The sequence below is a fragment of the Oncorhynchus kisutch genome, linkage group LG15 (genome assembly GCF_002021735.2).
Source record: "Oncorhynchus kisutch isolate 150728-3 linkage group LG15, Okis_V2, whole genome shotgun sequence".
Taxonomy (NCBI): Eukaryota; Metazoa; Chordata; class Actinopteri; order Salmoniformes; family Salmonidae; genus Oncorhynchus; species Oncorhynchus kisutch.
Genome location: NC_034188.2, coordinates 41,854,954 through 41,869,368, shown reverse-complemented (window position 1 = coordinate 41,869,368; position 14,415 = coordinate 41,854,954). Strand labels below are relative to the sequence as shown.

At 42.7% G+C, this 14,415-nt stretch overlaps 1 protein-coding gene across 1 annotated transcript in view; it reads left to right on the top strand.

Moving 5' to 3' along the window:
- The window catches only part of LOC109905326 (tenomodulin-like), a 105,110-nt gene that overhangs the window by 71,742 nt on the left and 18,953 nt on the right, over positions 1-14,415 (top strand). Inside the window, exon 3 of the mRNA XM_020502633.2 lies at positions 12,729-12,869. Coding sequence (XP_020358222.1) covers positions 12,729-12,869 — 141 coding nt within the window. The remainder of the gene's footprint in view (positions 1-12,728; positions 12,870-14,415) is intronic.

Genomic DNA, 14,415 nt, shown 5'->3' with positions numbered 1-14,415 from the left:
GCCACTTTAATTCATCTTTATTTCCATTGGCTGTCACATCTCAAATGTTCTGTGTAGACACTCCCATTGCTCCACTGTTTCATCAAACTGACCAAATGCTCCTATTAAAGACACTTTATCACATTTCCTTCTTTGCTATCAGGTTTGCTAGTAAATTCCTTATACTAGTTATAACTTACTACTTCATCCTCCAGTTTTTTAAATGATTTTCTTCTACTTGTTAGAACTTTTACTAACTTTGACTTCCTGTTTCTCCATTTATTTTCATTCACTCTGTTGCGACTACTCTCCTCCCCCTTGAGGCTCAAGCACAATGCAGCATTCAGTCAACAAATGGCGGATTCAACGATGAAAGATCTTACTTTTATCACTGTCATCATCCTGGAAAAATGCAGCATAATTCCATCGAACCTCATCGCCAGTTCCTTTGTTAAATTTAGTCTAATTCAGGAATGGGGATGGGGAAGTCACAATTTAGTGTGCCTCCCGCCACCTACTGTGCAGGATGGAAACACGATTCCCACAAAAATGTTTTAAAAAATAAATAAAAATACTAATAAACTAAATCAAAAAATGTTCTGTAAAAAATTCTGATTTCTACAGAGGAGTGTGGGCCGTCTTCAGATGTAAAATCCTTAAGTCCCAAAAACCTTTCTGCCACAGCCATATGAATGTCCAGTTTCTCTTACTTCTTTGAGACTTGAGCCATACAGTTTATAACCGTGGCAATGAAAGCCACAAAATCCACCTTTTTTAACACACATGGTATCTTCTGGCTGGCAGCAAACACTTACTACAGTCTGTGGTGCATCTACTACCTTACCTTGTTTTCTCAACTCTTTTAAATCGCCTCCGCATAGGAGATTCGATAGAGCGGTCAAACTTTCGCCACCTCAATCTCTTTCACCCTTACAGGGCACTCCAGGAACTTGGGATCACAATTGCAACACCATCATCCTTTTATACGTCATTCTTCAGTATACTCCGTCCCTCTACACACACTTGAAACACGGCCAAATCCTTTTAAAATTGGTTTGAAGACGAAAGCTCATACAACATATCTAACATAACCAAGCATCACATGTGCAGGTTTATCAAAAAACAACAGAACCAACAAACTTTCTTATTTTTCTCCATTCACCCAGCAGTACAGATGCCGGGCACCAACCACAGCACATCCACAACCACATCTCTTCAGGTATTTAACCTGAACACAAAGTTCCAGTCAGAAATTTGGACACAGCACCAGCCCCCCCCCCCCCCCCCCCCAAAGGTGCGAACTCCGGCCGCAAAATCTGAACCTATAGGGGAGGGTCCGTGTGGGCATCTATCTGCGGTGGCGGCTATGGTGCGGGATGTAGACAGAGCTGGAGGCTCCGGACTGGAGACATTCGTTGGAGGCTTCGTGCCATGGGTCATCACTGGAGGCTTCGTGCCATGGATCATCACTGGAGGCTTCGTGCCATGGATTATCACTGGAGGCTTTGTGCCATGGATCATCACTGGAGGCTTCTTGCCATGGATCATCACTGGAGGCTTCTTGCCATGGATCATCACTGGAGGCTTTGTGCCATGGATCATCACTGGAGGCTTCTTGCCATGGATCATCACTGGAGGCTTCTTGCCATGGATCATCACTGGAGGCTTCGTGCCATGGATCGTCACTGGAGGCTTCGTGTCATGGATCACCACTGGAGGCTTTGGGCCATGGATCCCCACTGGAGGCCGGGTGTGTAGAGTTGGCACAGGGCTTACCGGGCTGGGCAGACGTACAGGAGACCGGGTGCGTGGAGCTGGCACAGGATATACTGATATACTAAGCAACTGTCTTGCTCCAGACTTCAACCCCTCCAAACTCTTTCGTCCCTCTCCACTGCCAACCACTCCTCGCTCAAACGGTCCAAGAATTCCTCCTCGGTCTCGGACTCACCCCTCAGCACCGACGCCCACGTCATCTGCCCCCCCCCCCCTGCTTGGTCCTTTGGTGGTGGGTAGTTCTGTCACGGCCGTCGAATGAAGTAGACCAAGGTGCAGCGTGGTTAGCGTACATTTCTTTTTATTTAAGATAAATGTCGCCAACAAAACAAGAAAACGACAGTGAAGCTCAACAGGGCTAAGTGCCACAAGCAATGTTAACTACCCACAATCACAGGTGGGAAAAAGGGCTGCCTAAGTATGGTTCCCAATCAGAGACAACGATAGACAGCTGTCCCTGATTGAGAACCCGGCAAAAACAAAGAAATACAAAACATAGAAAATAGAACATAGAATGCTGATGAACATGCATAGAACATGGTGTGACATGGGTTTATTGTGTTGTCGTATTGTTTTTTTTTGTAGGCATTGGGATTGTGGCTGATTAGGGGTGTGTCTAGCATAGGTTTGGCTGCCTGAGGCGGTTCTCAATCAGAGTCAGGTGATTCTCGTTGTCTCTGATTGGGAACCATATTTAGATAGCCGGGGTTTCACTGTGTATTTTGTGGGTGATTGTTCCTGTCTCTGTGTAGTTTCACCAGATAGGCTGTAATAGGTTTTCACGTTCCGTTTGTTGTTTTGTTTATGTATAGTTATTTCATGTATCGCTATTCTTCATTAAAAGACATGAGTAACCACCACGCTGCATTTCGGTCCGACTCTCCTTCAACAGACGAACACCGTTACAGAATCACCCATCACACACGGACCGAGAGGCGTGGTAACAGGCAGCGACAGCAGGAGCAGCGAAAGGAGGAATGGACATGGGAAGACGTGTTGGATGGCAAAGGTTGTTACACTTGGGAGGAGATACTGGCTGGAAGAGATCGCCTCCCATGGGAACAGGTGGAGGCACTTAGGAGAGCAGAGGCAGCCGGAGATAAGAGCCGACGATACGAGGGAACACGGTTGGCAAGGAAGCCCGAAAAGCAGCCCCAGAAATGTATTGGGGGGGGGCTCAGGGAGAGAGTGGCAGAGTCAGGAGTCAGACCTGAGCCAACTTCCCCTGTTAATCGTGAGGAGCAGCGATCAAAGGACTTCTGAACTTGGGAGGAGATATTGGACGGAAAAGGACCCTGGGCACAGCCTGGTGAATATCGACGCCCCAAAGAAGAACTGGAGGCGGAGAGGCGCTGGTATGAAGAGGCAGCACGGCGACGCGGATGGAAGCCTGAGAGTCACCCCCAAAAATGTATTGGGGGGGGGCTCACAGGGAGTATGGCGATGCCAGGTAGGAGACCTGCCCAAACTCCCTGTGCTTAACGGGGGGCTAGAGAGACCGGGCAGGCACCGTGTTATGCTATGCACGGTGTCTCCAGTGCGGGTGCATAGCCCGGTGCGGTACATACCAGCTCTTCGTATTGGCCGGGTTAGAGTGGGCATCGAGCCAGGTAAAGTTGGGCAGGCTTGGTGCTCAAGAGCTCCAGTGCGCCTGCACGGTCCGGTCTATCCAGTGCCACCTCCACAACCCAGTCCTCCGGTAGCAGCTCCCCGCACCAGGCTTCCTGTGCATGTCCTCGATCCAGTACCACCAGTTCCAGCACCACGCACCAGGCCTTCAGCGCGCCTCGCCTGTTCAGCACAGCCAGAGCCTTCCTTCCCTCTAGCGCTGTCGGAGCCTCCCGCCTGTTCAGCGCAGCCAGCGCTTTCCTCCTCTCCTGCGCTGTTGGAGTCTCCCGCCTGTTTAGCGCAGCCAGAGCCTTTCTCCTCTCCTGCGCTGCCGGAGCCTCCCGCCTGTTTAGCGCTGCCGGAGCCTCCCGCCTGTTTGGCGCGGCCAGAGCCTTCCTCCTCTACAGCGCTGCCGGAGCCTCCCGCCTGTTCAGCGCAGCCAGAGCCTTCCTCTTCTACAGCGCTGCCGGAGCCTCCTGCCTGTTCAGCGCAGCCTGAGCTGCCAGACTGCATGGAGCAGCCTGAGCTGTCAGTCTGCATGGAGCAGCCTGAGCTGTCAATCTGCATAGAGCTGCCAGACTGCATGGAGCAGCCTGAGCTGTCATATTTAGATAGCCGGGGTTTCACTGTGTATTTTGTGGGTGATTGTTCCTGTCTCTGTGTAGTTTCACCAGACTGGCTGTAATAGGTTTTCGCGTTCCGTTTGTTGTTTTGTTTATGTATAGTTATTTCATGTATCGCTATTCTTCATTAAAAGACATGAGTAACCACCACGCTGCATTTCGGTCCGACTCTCCTTCAACAGACGAACGCCGTTACAGGGAGATTCTTCAAAGTAGCTACCCTTTGCCTTGATGACAATTTTCAAATTTCTTTCCTTCTTAATGCATTTGAGCCAATCAGTTGTGTTGTTACAAGGTACGGGTGGTATACAGGAGATAGCCCTATTTGGACCAAGTCCATTATGGCAAGAACCACTGTGGACTGGTGGAAATCTGTACTTTGGTCTGATAGTTCACATGATTCAATATGTGTTATTTCATAGTTTTGATGTCTTCACTATTATTCTACAGTGTAGAAACACCCTTGAATGAGTAGGTGTGTCCAAACTTTTGACTGGTACTGTATGTCATCATCCCTGAGATGACTCCTTTGATGGGTGCTCTGGCTCTGAAATTCAAAGCACGATACATCTGTTGTCCCGATTTGTTTCGAGGCCCACGACAATCTCCTCTGTTCTTCAGAAATACAATTAATCAGAATAAGACCACTCCTGGTCACTCTGATTGACTTTACTTCTCCCAGCGGATACTTCACCATTTCACACCTCAAATAGGTCTCCCACATATGCATCCTTACTCAACAAACTCATCCCAACAACAAACAATCCATTAACATTCATAAACATATCCTGCACTCCAATTTTATACAATTTCATTTTTGTAAAAATGTTTCACACTACTGTTGTCCGTTCAGGACATTGATCTTCACCAACTTTGCTCAACTCGCTGCTTGATTCAAACTCTGTATCCACTTCCTCCATCTCTTCAGCTCTATCCACTGAGTTCTTTACTGAAAGTTGTACTTCTTAAAATACTTCAGGAAGTCATCTAACAATTGACTTCAATACCCATAGTGCATAGCATTAGAACTACTGCTACGGAAAACCCCATGGGAAATTAATACATAGTCCTAATACATAACTATTTTATTCAGTAAACTGTTGTAAAACGACTGTTGCAAGGACGTGAGGAAGAGTTGGAATGTGAGTGTTTTGCTAATTGTTTCAACCTCGCGAGCGCAAACTAATCATAAAATAGGGAGATGTAGCCTGCACACAAAAGCTGTCCGGATAAGACAGTTTTTCTCTTGTGGATTTTATTCCTTGATTATTACTGATATGTGTTTGAGGTAGAAATGTTACATATATGATTTGCAGTAAGTATGTTCAACCAACAATCACAAATCAAATCTTCAACAAAACAAAGGAGATGTCAACAACACAAAGGAGATGATCATGGACTTCAGGAAACCGCAGAGGGAGCATCCCCCTATCCACATCGAAGGGACAGCAATGTAGAACGTGGAAAGTTTTAAGTTCCTCGGCGTACACATCACAGACAAACTGAAATGGTCCACCCACACAGACAGTGTGGTGAAAAAGGCGCAACAGCGCCTCTTCAACCACAGGAGGCTGAAGAAATTTGGCTTGTCACCCAAAACCCTGAAAAACCTTTACAGATGCACAATCGAAAGCATCCTGTCAGGCTGTTTCACAGCTTGGTACGGCAACTGTACCGCCCTGAACCGCAAGGCTTTCCAGAGTGTGGTGCGGTCTGCACAACGTATAACCGAGGGCAAACTACCTGCCCTCCATGACACCTACAACACCCGATGTCACAGGAAGGCCAAAAAAATTATCAATAACAACAACCAACCGAGCCACTGCCTGTTCACCCCGCTATCATCCAGAAGGCGAGGTCAGTACAGGTGCATCAAAGCTGAGACAGAGAGATTGAAAAACAGCTTCTATCTCAAGGCCTTCAGACTGCTAAACAGCAATCACTAACTCAGAGAGGCTGCTGCCTGCATTGAGACCAAATCACTGAACACTTTAATAAATGGATAACTAGTCATTTTAACAATGCCACTTTAAATAATGCCACTTCAATAATGTTTGCATATCTTACGTTACTCATATCACATGTACAGTTGAAGTTAGAAGTTTACATACACCTTAGCCAAACAGATTTAAACTCAGTTTTTCACAATTGCTGACATTTAATCCAAGCAAGTAAAAATTCCCTGTTTTAGGTCAGTTAGGATCAGAATGTGAAATGAATGTGAAATGTCAGAATAATAGTAGAGAGAATGATTTATTTCAGATTTTATTTCTTTCATCACATTCCCAGTGTGTCAGAAGTTTACATACACTCAATTAGTATTTGGTAGCCTACACCTCCAATTGACTCAAATGATGTCAATTAGACTATCAGAAGCTTCTAAAGCCATGACATCATTTTCTGGAATTTTCCAAGCTGTTTAAATGCACAGTCAATTTAGTGTATATAAACTTCTGACCCACTGGAATTGTGATACAGTGAATTACAAGTGAAATAATCTGTAAACAATTGTTGGAAAAATTACTTGTGTCATGCACAACGTAGATGTCCTAACCAACTTGCCAAAACTATAGTTTGTTAAATTAACAAGAAATTTGGAGATGTTGAAAAATGAGTTTTAATGACTCCAACCTAAGTGTATGTAAACGTCCGACTTCAATTGTATTTACTGTATTTAATACCATCTACTGTACTTTGCCTATGCCGCTCGGCCATCGCTCATCCATTTACTTATATGTACATATTCACATTCACCCCTTTTGATTTGTGTGTATTAGGTAGTTGTTGGGGAATTGTTAGATTACTTGTTAGATATTACTACACTGTCGGAACTGGAAGCACAAGCATTTCGCTACACTCGCATCAACATCTGCTAAACGATTATGTCACCAATAAAGTTAGATTTGATTCGATTTGAAATCACAAAACTTATTTGAAATCTGTGACAATTTTCTCGTGTCCACCAGACGTTTAAAATAATTTGTGTGTCTTTCACGATAATCTGTGATTGTGTGTTGATAATGTTTAACCTTAAATGTTTCCAGCCCTTAGGTCTTCTACTTTTAACCACAGACTATTTTCACACATGGCTTTGTTTGGCAGCACTTTAACTGGTCCTTTTAAAGGTAACAACTCTTTAAACGTAATGGGATAGTTCAGTGAAATTATGTATTCAGATTTGTTTCCTTACCTAAAACAGTCCATGGACTGCTCTAAGGAGTTACTACAATAAACTTTTTTTGATTTTGGTAGAACAGTCACTGCCAAGAAATACTAATGTTAGCATTTTTGGACAACAAGCTTAACGTTACTTAGCATAGAGTGGGTCTAAAGTTACACATCACACTATTACAACAGTGTGACTGGCAATTTGAGATGTTCAGGAGTGTCAGGTACTTCTGGAATGTCTATGGCCTGTCCATCTTTTTGTGAGTACTCTGGTCACTCAAAATATTTTAAAAAGTATATATTTATAAAGTATAAATAGCTCACACTTTATGAGGCCACACAAAAATACTTAACTACTGATTAGTAAATGGTTTATAAGGGGAAAGGGGGATTCCTCAGTCAGTTCTACAACTGAATACATTCAACTGAAATGTGTCTTCTGCATTTAACCCAACCCCTCTGAATCAGAGGTGGGGGGGTCTACCTTAAACGACATCCACGCCATCGGCGCCCAGGGAACAGGGTCAGAACGACAGATTAGATTCAGCAACCTTTCGGTTACTGGTCCAACGCTCCTACCCTGCCAGGCTACCTGCCGTCTATAAGGACCTATATTAAACATCTTACGAATGGAGTAAAGATTAATAAATTATTTTACTATTTACTAATACATTATAAATGCTTTATTGCGTGGAGCTATAACTAATTGCTACCCATTTTTTTGCTTGCCTGAAACTGACAAGACTAATTCATTAACTTTTTTAAATTGTTCCTTAAACTTAATTTCATTGTTTTAATAAGTTATATTTCTTATACTTCATGGATTTTAGGTATGTTATTCAGAACAGTTTCAATTGTTAAAACAGCGTTGAATCTGAACCTTCAAATTAATTATATGGCATTTCTGAATAGCCAACCAGATCGAGTGCTAATCATTATGACATTTCTTCAGGAGTTCTCAGGATGTACTGAACAGAACCTTTATAATATGAGAGCCCAACAGTCTTTGTACCTGCATTAGCTACACCTTGAACTAATGTCATCCCTGAATATTGGCCTCCCCACCTACGTGAAGTCGCAGAGAAAGCTAATTAACTTTCACTATCATTACTTCCTTGCAACGTCTGGGTCTTTTGTGAGCCAGTCAGGCTTCGGTTGCCGAGCATGTACATCTGGAAGAATTTGTTTTTTAGTAATTGGTTGTAAAGGCTGAGCAGATAATAAAGTGAAGTTACAAGTGAAGGCCACTCTCGGTTTCTCGTGAAGACACTCAATGGTGGTGAGGATGACAGATACTTGAATATCATCTCCAATCTTCATTTGGCTGCATCTTACGATTTTAAAGTTTGGGTAACTTTCTGAGCAAAGGCCGTTGTGATCCATGTTAATGGTTATTTATATTGCAGAGCCATACTTGCTGTGATCTTCTGTTAAGAATTATATCGCATTAAATCATTATTGCTCCCCTATTCTAGAGCCTGGTAATAAGTGGGGCAGGTCTAAATCCTCTATAAAAGGATTATGTGTTAGTGACCATGTTATAGAGCTTTAACTAGTGTTACTGTAGTCACTAGACCATAGACCAACATATGAGCATCAGACAGGGACATTGTAGTCATAAACACCAGAAAGAAACAATATTTTTCACAGGGCTTGGGTTATTTTTGTTGATTGGGAATATTAATCTTAATTGATTTCATTGGCCACCTTCTTGTATCCATTAATCAACTCTCTCATTGGTACAGTATGGGGCGCTTTGATTCACCACCACAACAGACGAAGATGAACTCAGCAACATGTATTTCTCATTATAACACCACACTCGACATAAATATTAATAGCGTCGTTTTCAGCTTGTGGGCATGAATCATTTTTGTAGACAGGGAATTTTAACAGCCAGCCATGCATACCCATGAACAGTCCATAAGCAAGGTGTGGTGATAAACAACCAGTGCACCAAGTTACGGCCAAGTAAAAAAGAAAAATAATATCCAAGCCACGTATTCAAAGTGCCATTTATTCGACGTAGCTACTCACAGAGTACTTACGCAGCCTCAATGGATGTGCAAATCTTAATTTGAACTTGTGGTTTGTCAATAGCAATGTATCAACAATGACTCAGTGTTATCTCTGGTCGTGCTTATGAATACTTTGGCACTTTACAAATGTCAGCATGCCGGAAGCCGTTCCCTGCAGTGGTGTATTTCTTGCATTGGTCATGTGTTGTGTGTTACTTTGGACACGATGCTTTGAAGAATATGACAGAAATCAATGTGATTGCATCAAGTGTGTATTGGCCTCAAATCTTTGTACTACAGTATTTCTCTTTGGCTTATAACACCCTTGCCACCAATTTTTAAGGGGGGGTGACGGTGTATTTAGCCTGATTAAATGCTATTGGAAGGCTACAGGTATATGAAGCAGTAGCGGTGCGTGGGTAAAATCCCTTTGGAAGACAAGCCAGGGGAGGAAAAGCAATATTGCAACCTACAGTGGGGAGAACAAGTATTTGATACAGTACCGATTTTGCAGGTTTTCCTACTTACACTTCAACTGTGAAAGACGGAATCTAAAACAAAAATCCAGAAAATCACATTGTATGATTTTAAAGTAATTAATTTGCATTTTATTGCATAACATGAGTATTTGATCACCTACCAATCAGTAAGAATTCCGGCTCTCACAGACCTGTTAGTTTGTCTTTAAGAATCCCTCCTGTTCTCCACTCATTACCTGTATTAACTGCACCTGTTTGAACTCGTTACCTGTATAAAAGACACCTGTCCACACACTCAATCAAACAGACTCCAACCTCTCCACAATGGCCAAGACCAGAGAGCTGTGTAAGGACATCAGGGATAAAACTGTAGACCTGCACAAGGCTGGGATGGGCTACAGGACAATAGTCAAGCAGCTTGGTGAGAAGGCAACAACTGTTGGCGCAATTATTAGAAAATGGAAGAAGTTCAAGATGACGGTCAATCACCCTCGGTCTGGGGCTCCCTGCAAGATCTCACCTCGTGGGGCATCAATGATCATGAGGAAGGTGAGGGATCAGCCCAGAACTACACGGCAGGACCTGGTCAATGATCTGAAGAGAGCTGGGACCACAGTCTCAAAGAAAACTATTAGTAACACATTACGCCGTCATGGTTTAAAATGTTCTGATAATTGTATTGTTTGCTCTATAACATATTCGTTCATATGCCTTGCCACCGTGATATATAGGCCTAAGGCAGAGACAATAAGTAACAGAATAGTGGCAAAAGAAATTCAGCCACGCCTTTGTTTCATCACAAAACCAGCGAGCAACATCTATCCACAAAGCACCTTGTATGTAACAAACTGTTACATGAATCAAGTTAATGTTTCTGAAATTTTCAGACTACTAAACAATTGTTGATTCAGAACACAGAGTTACCGCAAGTCTCATAGAAAACAGGAGCTGCCTCCACTATTCCAGCACCACTTCAACTTCAACATTTCAACATCATCAAATCCCCTACAATACATGACCAAAAGAATGTGGACACCTGCTAGTCAAACATCTCATAAAAAAATCATAGGCTTTCCACTAAATATTGGAACATTGCTGCAGGGACTTGCTTCCATTCAGCCACAATAGCATTTGTGATGTTGAGTGAATAGGCCTGGCTCGCAGTTGGCATTCCAATTCATCCCAAAGGTGTTTGAGGTCAGGGCTCTGTGCAGGCCAGTTAAGTTCTTCAACACCAATCTCAACAAACTATTTCTGTATGGACCTCACTTTGTGCATGGTGGCATTGTCATGCTGAAACAGGAAAGGGTCTTCCCCAAACTGTTGCCACAAGGTTGGAAACACATCATTGTCTAGAATGTCATTGTATGCTAGAATTCCCTTCACTGGAACTGAGGAGCCTAGCCCGAACTATGAAAAACAGCCCTAGACCATTATTCCTCCTCCACCAAACATTACAGTTTGCACTATGTATTGGGGCAGGAAGCGTTCTCCTGGCATCCGCCAGGATGTCATACTGTCAGATGGTGAAGCGTGATTCATCACTCCAGAGAACGCATTTCCACAGTCCAATGGTGGCGAGCTTTACACCACTCTAGCCCGACGCTTAGCATTGCGTTTGGTGATCTTAGGCTGCTCGGCCATGGAAACCCATTTCATGAAGCTCCCAACTAACAGTTCTTCTGCTGACATTGCTTCCAGAGGCAGTTGGGAACTTGGTGGTGAGTGTTGCAATTGAGGACAGACAATTGTTACGCACTGCAGCACTCGGTGGTTCCATTCTGTGAGCTTGTGTGGTCTACCACTTCGCGGCTGAGTCGTTGTTGCTCCTAGATGTTTCCACTTCAAAATAACAGCACTTACAGTTGACCCGGGGCAGCTCTAGCAGGGCAGAAATTTGATGAACTGACTTATTGGAAAGACAGCATCCTATGATGGTGCCACATGAAAGTGACTGAGCTCTTCAGTAAGGCCATTCTACTGCCAATGTTTTCCTATGGAGATTGTCTGGGTGTGTGCTCGATTTGATACACCTGTCAGCAACGGGTGTCACTGAAATAGCCGAATCCACTAATTTGAAGGGGTGTCCACATAATTATGTATATGTACTGTATGCTTAGTCTAATATAGTGACAAATAAAAGATACCAAAAACTATTTAGTATAATCAACGTAAGCTAAATATGTGGCTGTCCGTGGTACTGATTTCTCTGTGTGTGCGTGTGTGCGAAAGTAGAAAAAACATGTTGACTCACCAATCCTATCCTCGTCTCTTTCATGTTGCCAAAACAGTGTAGGACTCTGTCATACAGTAGGCTACACACTTTTAGTTTTTGTTGTCCTGGCTAAAATGTTTGCTCGCTAGCCTAACTTCCTTTCATGGGCAATGATGAGCCCCAAAGTAGGAATTCATGGTTGGATCAGAATCACTGTTTTAATCATTGCCCAGTATCGAGAATTAAGTAGAACCAGAAGTCCAAATCTCCATCTATGTATAAAGGGACCATTTTAGCAAGCTAGCTAGCCACTAGAGGACAACAAAATGACAACAAACAAAAAATTCTGTCAATGACGTTTGGCTTTTGTTGTGTTGTGATTGGTGTGAAGCCAAATCCAAACTGGCGCCAGGACCATTCACAGTTGAGCTCGCTCAGATCCTTTCAATGCTGATGGGCTATTATTTTACTGTTTTTATCAAAGGGAGGCCAAAGGCTCGCTAGCTTCCCTTGCATTCAATGCTACGGCGTCAACAATATCATACTCTTTTTGATCAGACCTCAATAGATAGATGGGCTACACATAGAGACAGAGGGGCGCAGTTTTGCTCGCTCGCATGCTTTCTCCGGTGAGATACATTCAGCCTCTTGCGAATTGAAGGAAAATAATGAAACACAGAGACGAAAGATAAATTATTTAGGTTTATATCTTTATTGGTAAAGTTTTTGGCATCCATGAATACACGTCACTGATATTAAGCCTATTGAAAGGCTGTAGATTTGAGCTATTCAGTTAAGTTGCCCCACCCTCATGTATTATTGGCTAGGCTGAGGATGTTTCTGATTGGTCCTGTGTCTCCAGGTGTACAACCAACATTATCAGGCCGTGCTGGATGGCATGGAAACAGACAGCATCATGGAGATTGACCCCACCCACCGCATTGAGATCTTCAGGATGGGCAACGGTAGCAATGAGGTGCTCGAGGTCCACGACTTCAAACATGTAAGTATTGACAAAATACACATTACGTACAGTATACTTTATGCATACTTCATTTATCGTCTCTTTTTTATTATTATTATAGTTTTTGTGCAGAATGATTGAATTTGTGTTTGAGCACTTTTGAAATTGTTCTTATATTGTGTAAAAAAAGATATCTCTCTCACACAGAAAAAGCTGATGTGACAATGTGTGTCATAAATAATACAAAATATCATAACAAGAGCTTTCAATTCCCTCTCATACACAATCCCTTACACATACACACAAAAAATGCTTTCTAGAACTTAAAAGGGTTATTCGGCTGCATGTAGATTGTAGAACCCTCTTGAAAAGGGGTCTACATGGACCCCAAAAGGCCCAAAAGGGTTCTACCTGGAACCAAAAAGATTTATTCTATGGGAACAGCTGAAAAAGGTTTTGGAACACTTATTTCTATATAAAACTAAATATCTAATAACAAGAGGTCTCAGTTACTTCTCACACTCATACTCACACGCAAGCACTTGCGCGCGCACACACACACACACACACACATACCGATAGCATGCATATTGCTGGTTCCTCCTCCATTCCATCCAGTCTGAATTATTGACTTCTGTCAGTGAAGCAAATTCACCAAGAAAATGTGTTTGATTCCGGGCACTGCCACGGGAGATGGCGAAACAAGTGAGCGAGCAGAATAATTCCAGCGCCATTGTGATTACAAAAGAAAAGAAGAGAGTGGAGGAAAACACAAACCTGATTATAAGTTATACTAAGTGTTAGCTGGGGGGGGGGGGGGGGTTGAATATACTTTTTTAAATAAAGGATGTTTCAAGTCATTACAAATTCAAAAGCCACCTTAAAAACTATCTCCGTCAAGCTCAAGGGCTGTGAATGAGGAATTGAAATGAGCAGGTAATGCCGCTTCACTTGTTTCAGGTTAATACAGGGAACATGCTGCAGGAAGAACCTAGGGAACAAGAAGTGGAGATAAGAATACCAGTAGAGACAGGACTGGCATTCAAGCATATTCAACAGTATTTTGTATGAGAATAATTATGATCACATAGTGTAACTACCACCAACACATCTAATGTGTTTCAATGTAGCTCTTCTAAAAAATATATATTTTGATGCAAAAGACAGCATCTATGTATTTTGAAGGTTACTCTCTTTTGTTAAAAATGATATCTGGAACTAGAGTAAAGCTCTAAATCATTCCTATTACACAATCAATTACTTTCAAACCATATCAAAATAAGCAATAATACAAGAATACATTTCAAATAATGATGTAGAATTAATTTGGGGGAAAGAGTATAGATGAGAGTAGGCCTACCTCAATTCCAGTTTTCCAGAACCTTGCGCTTGACATCAACACAAACTTGCGTTCTACAAATTGATTCAATCTAAGACACGGATCCCTTTTTATGTAAAGTCTTCCAGGTTACCTTTATGAGCAACACACAGTACCTCGTCATATCCATACAGATTCTATACTGCAATTATCTGCTTTACATTTAGTCATGAAATAACCTATATTTTCCTTAAACTACACACTGTT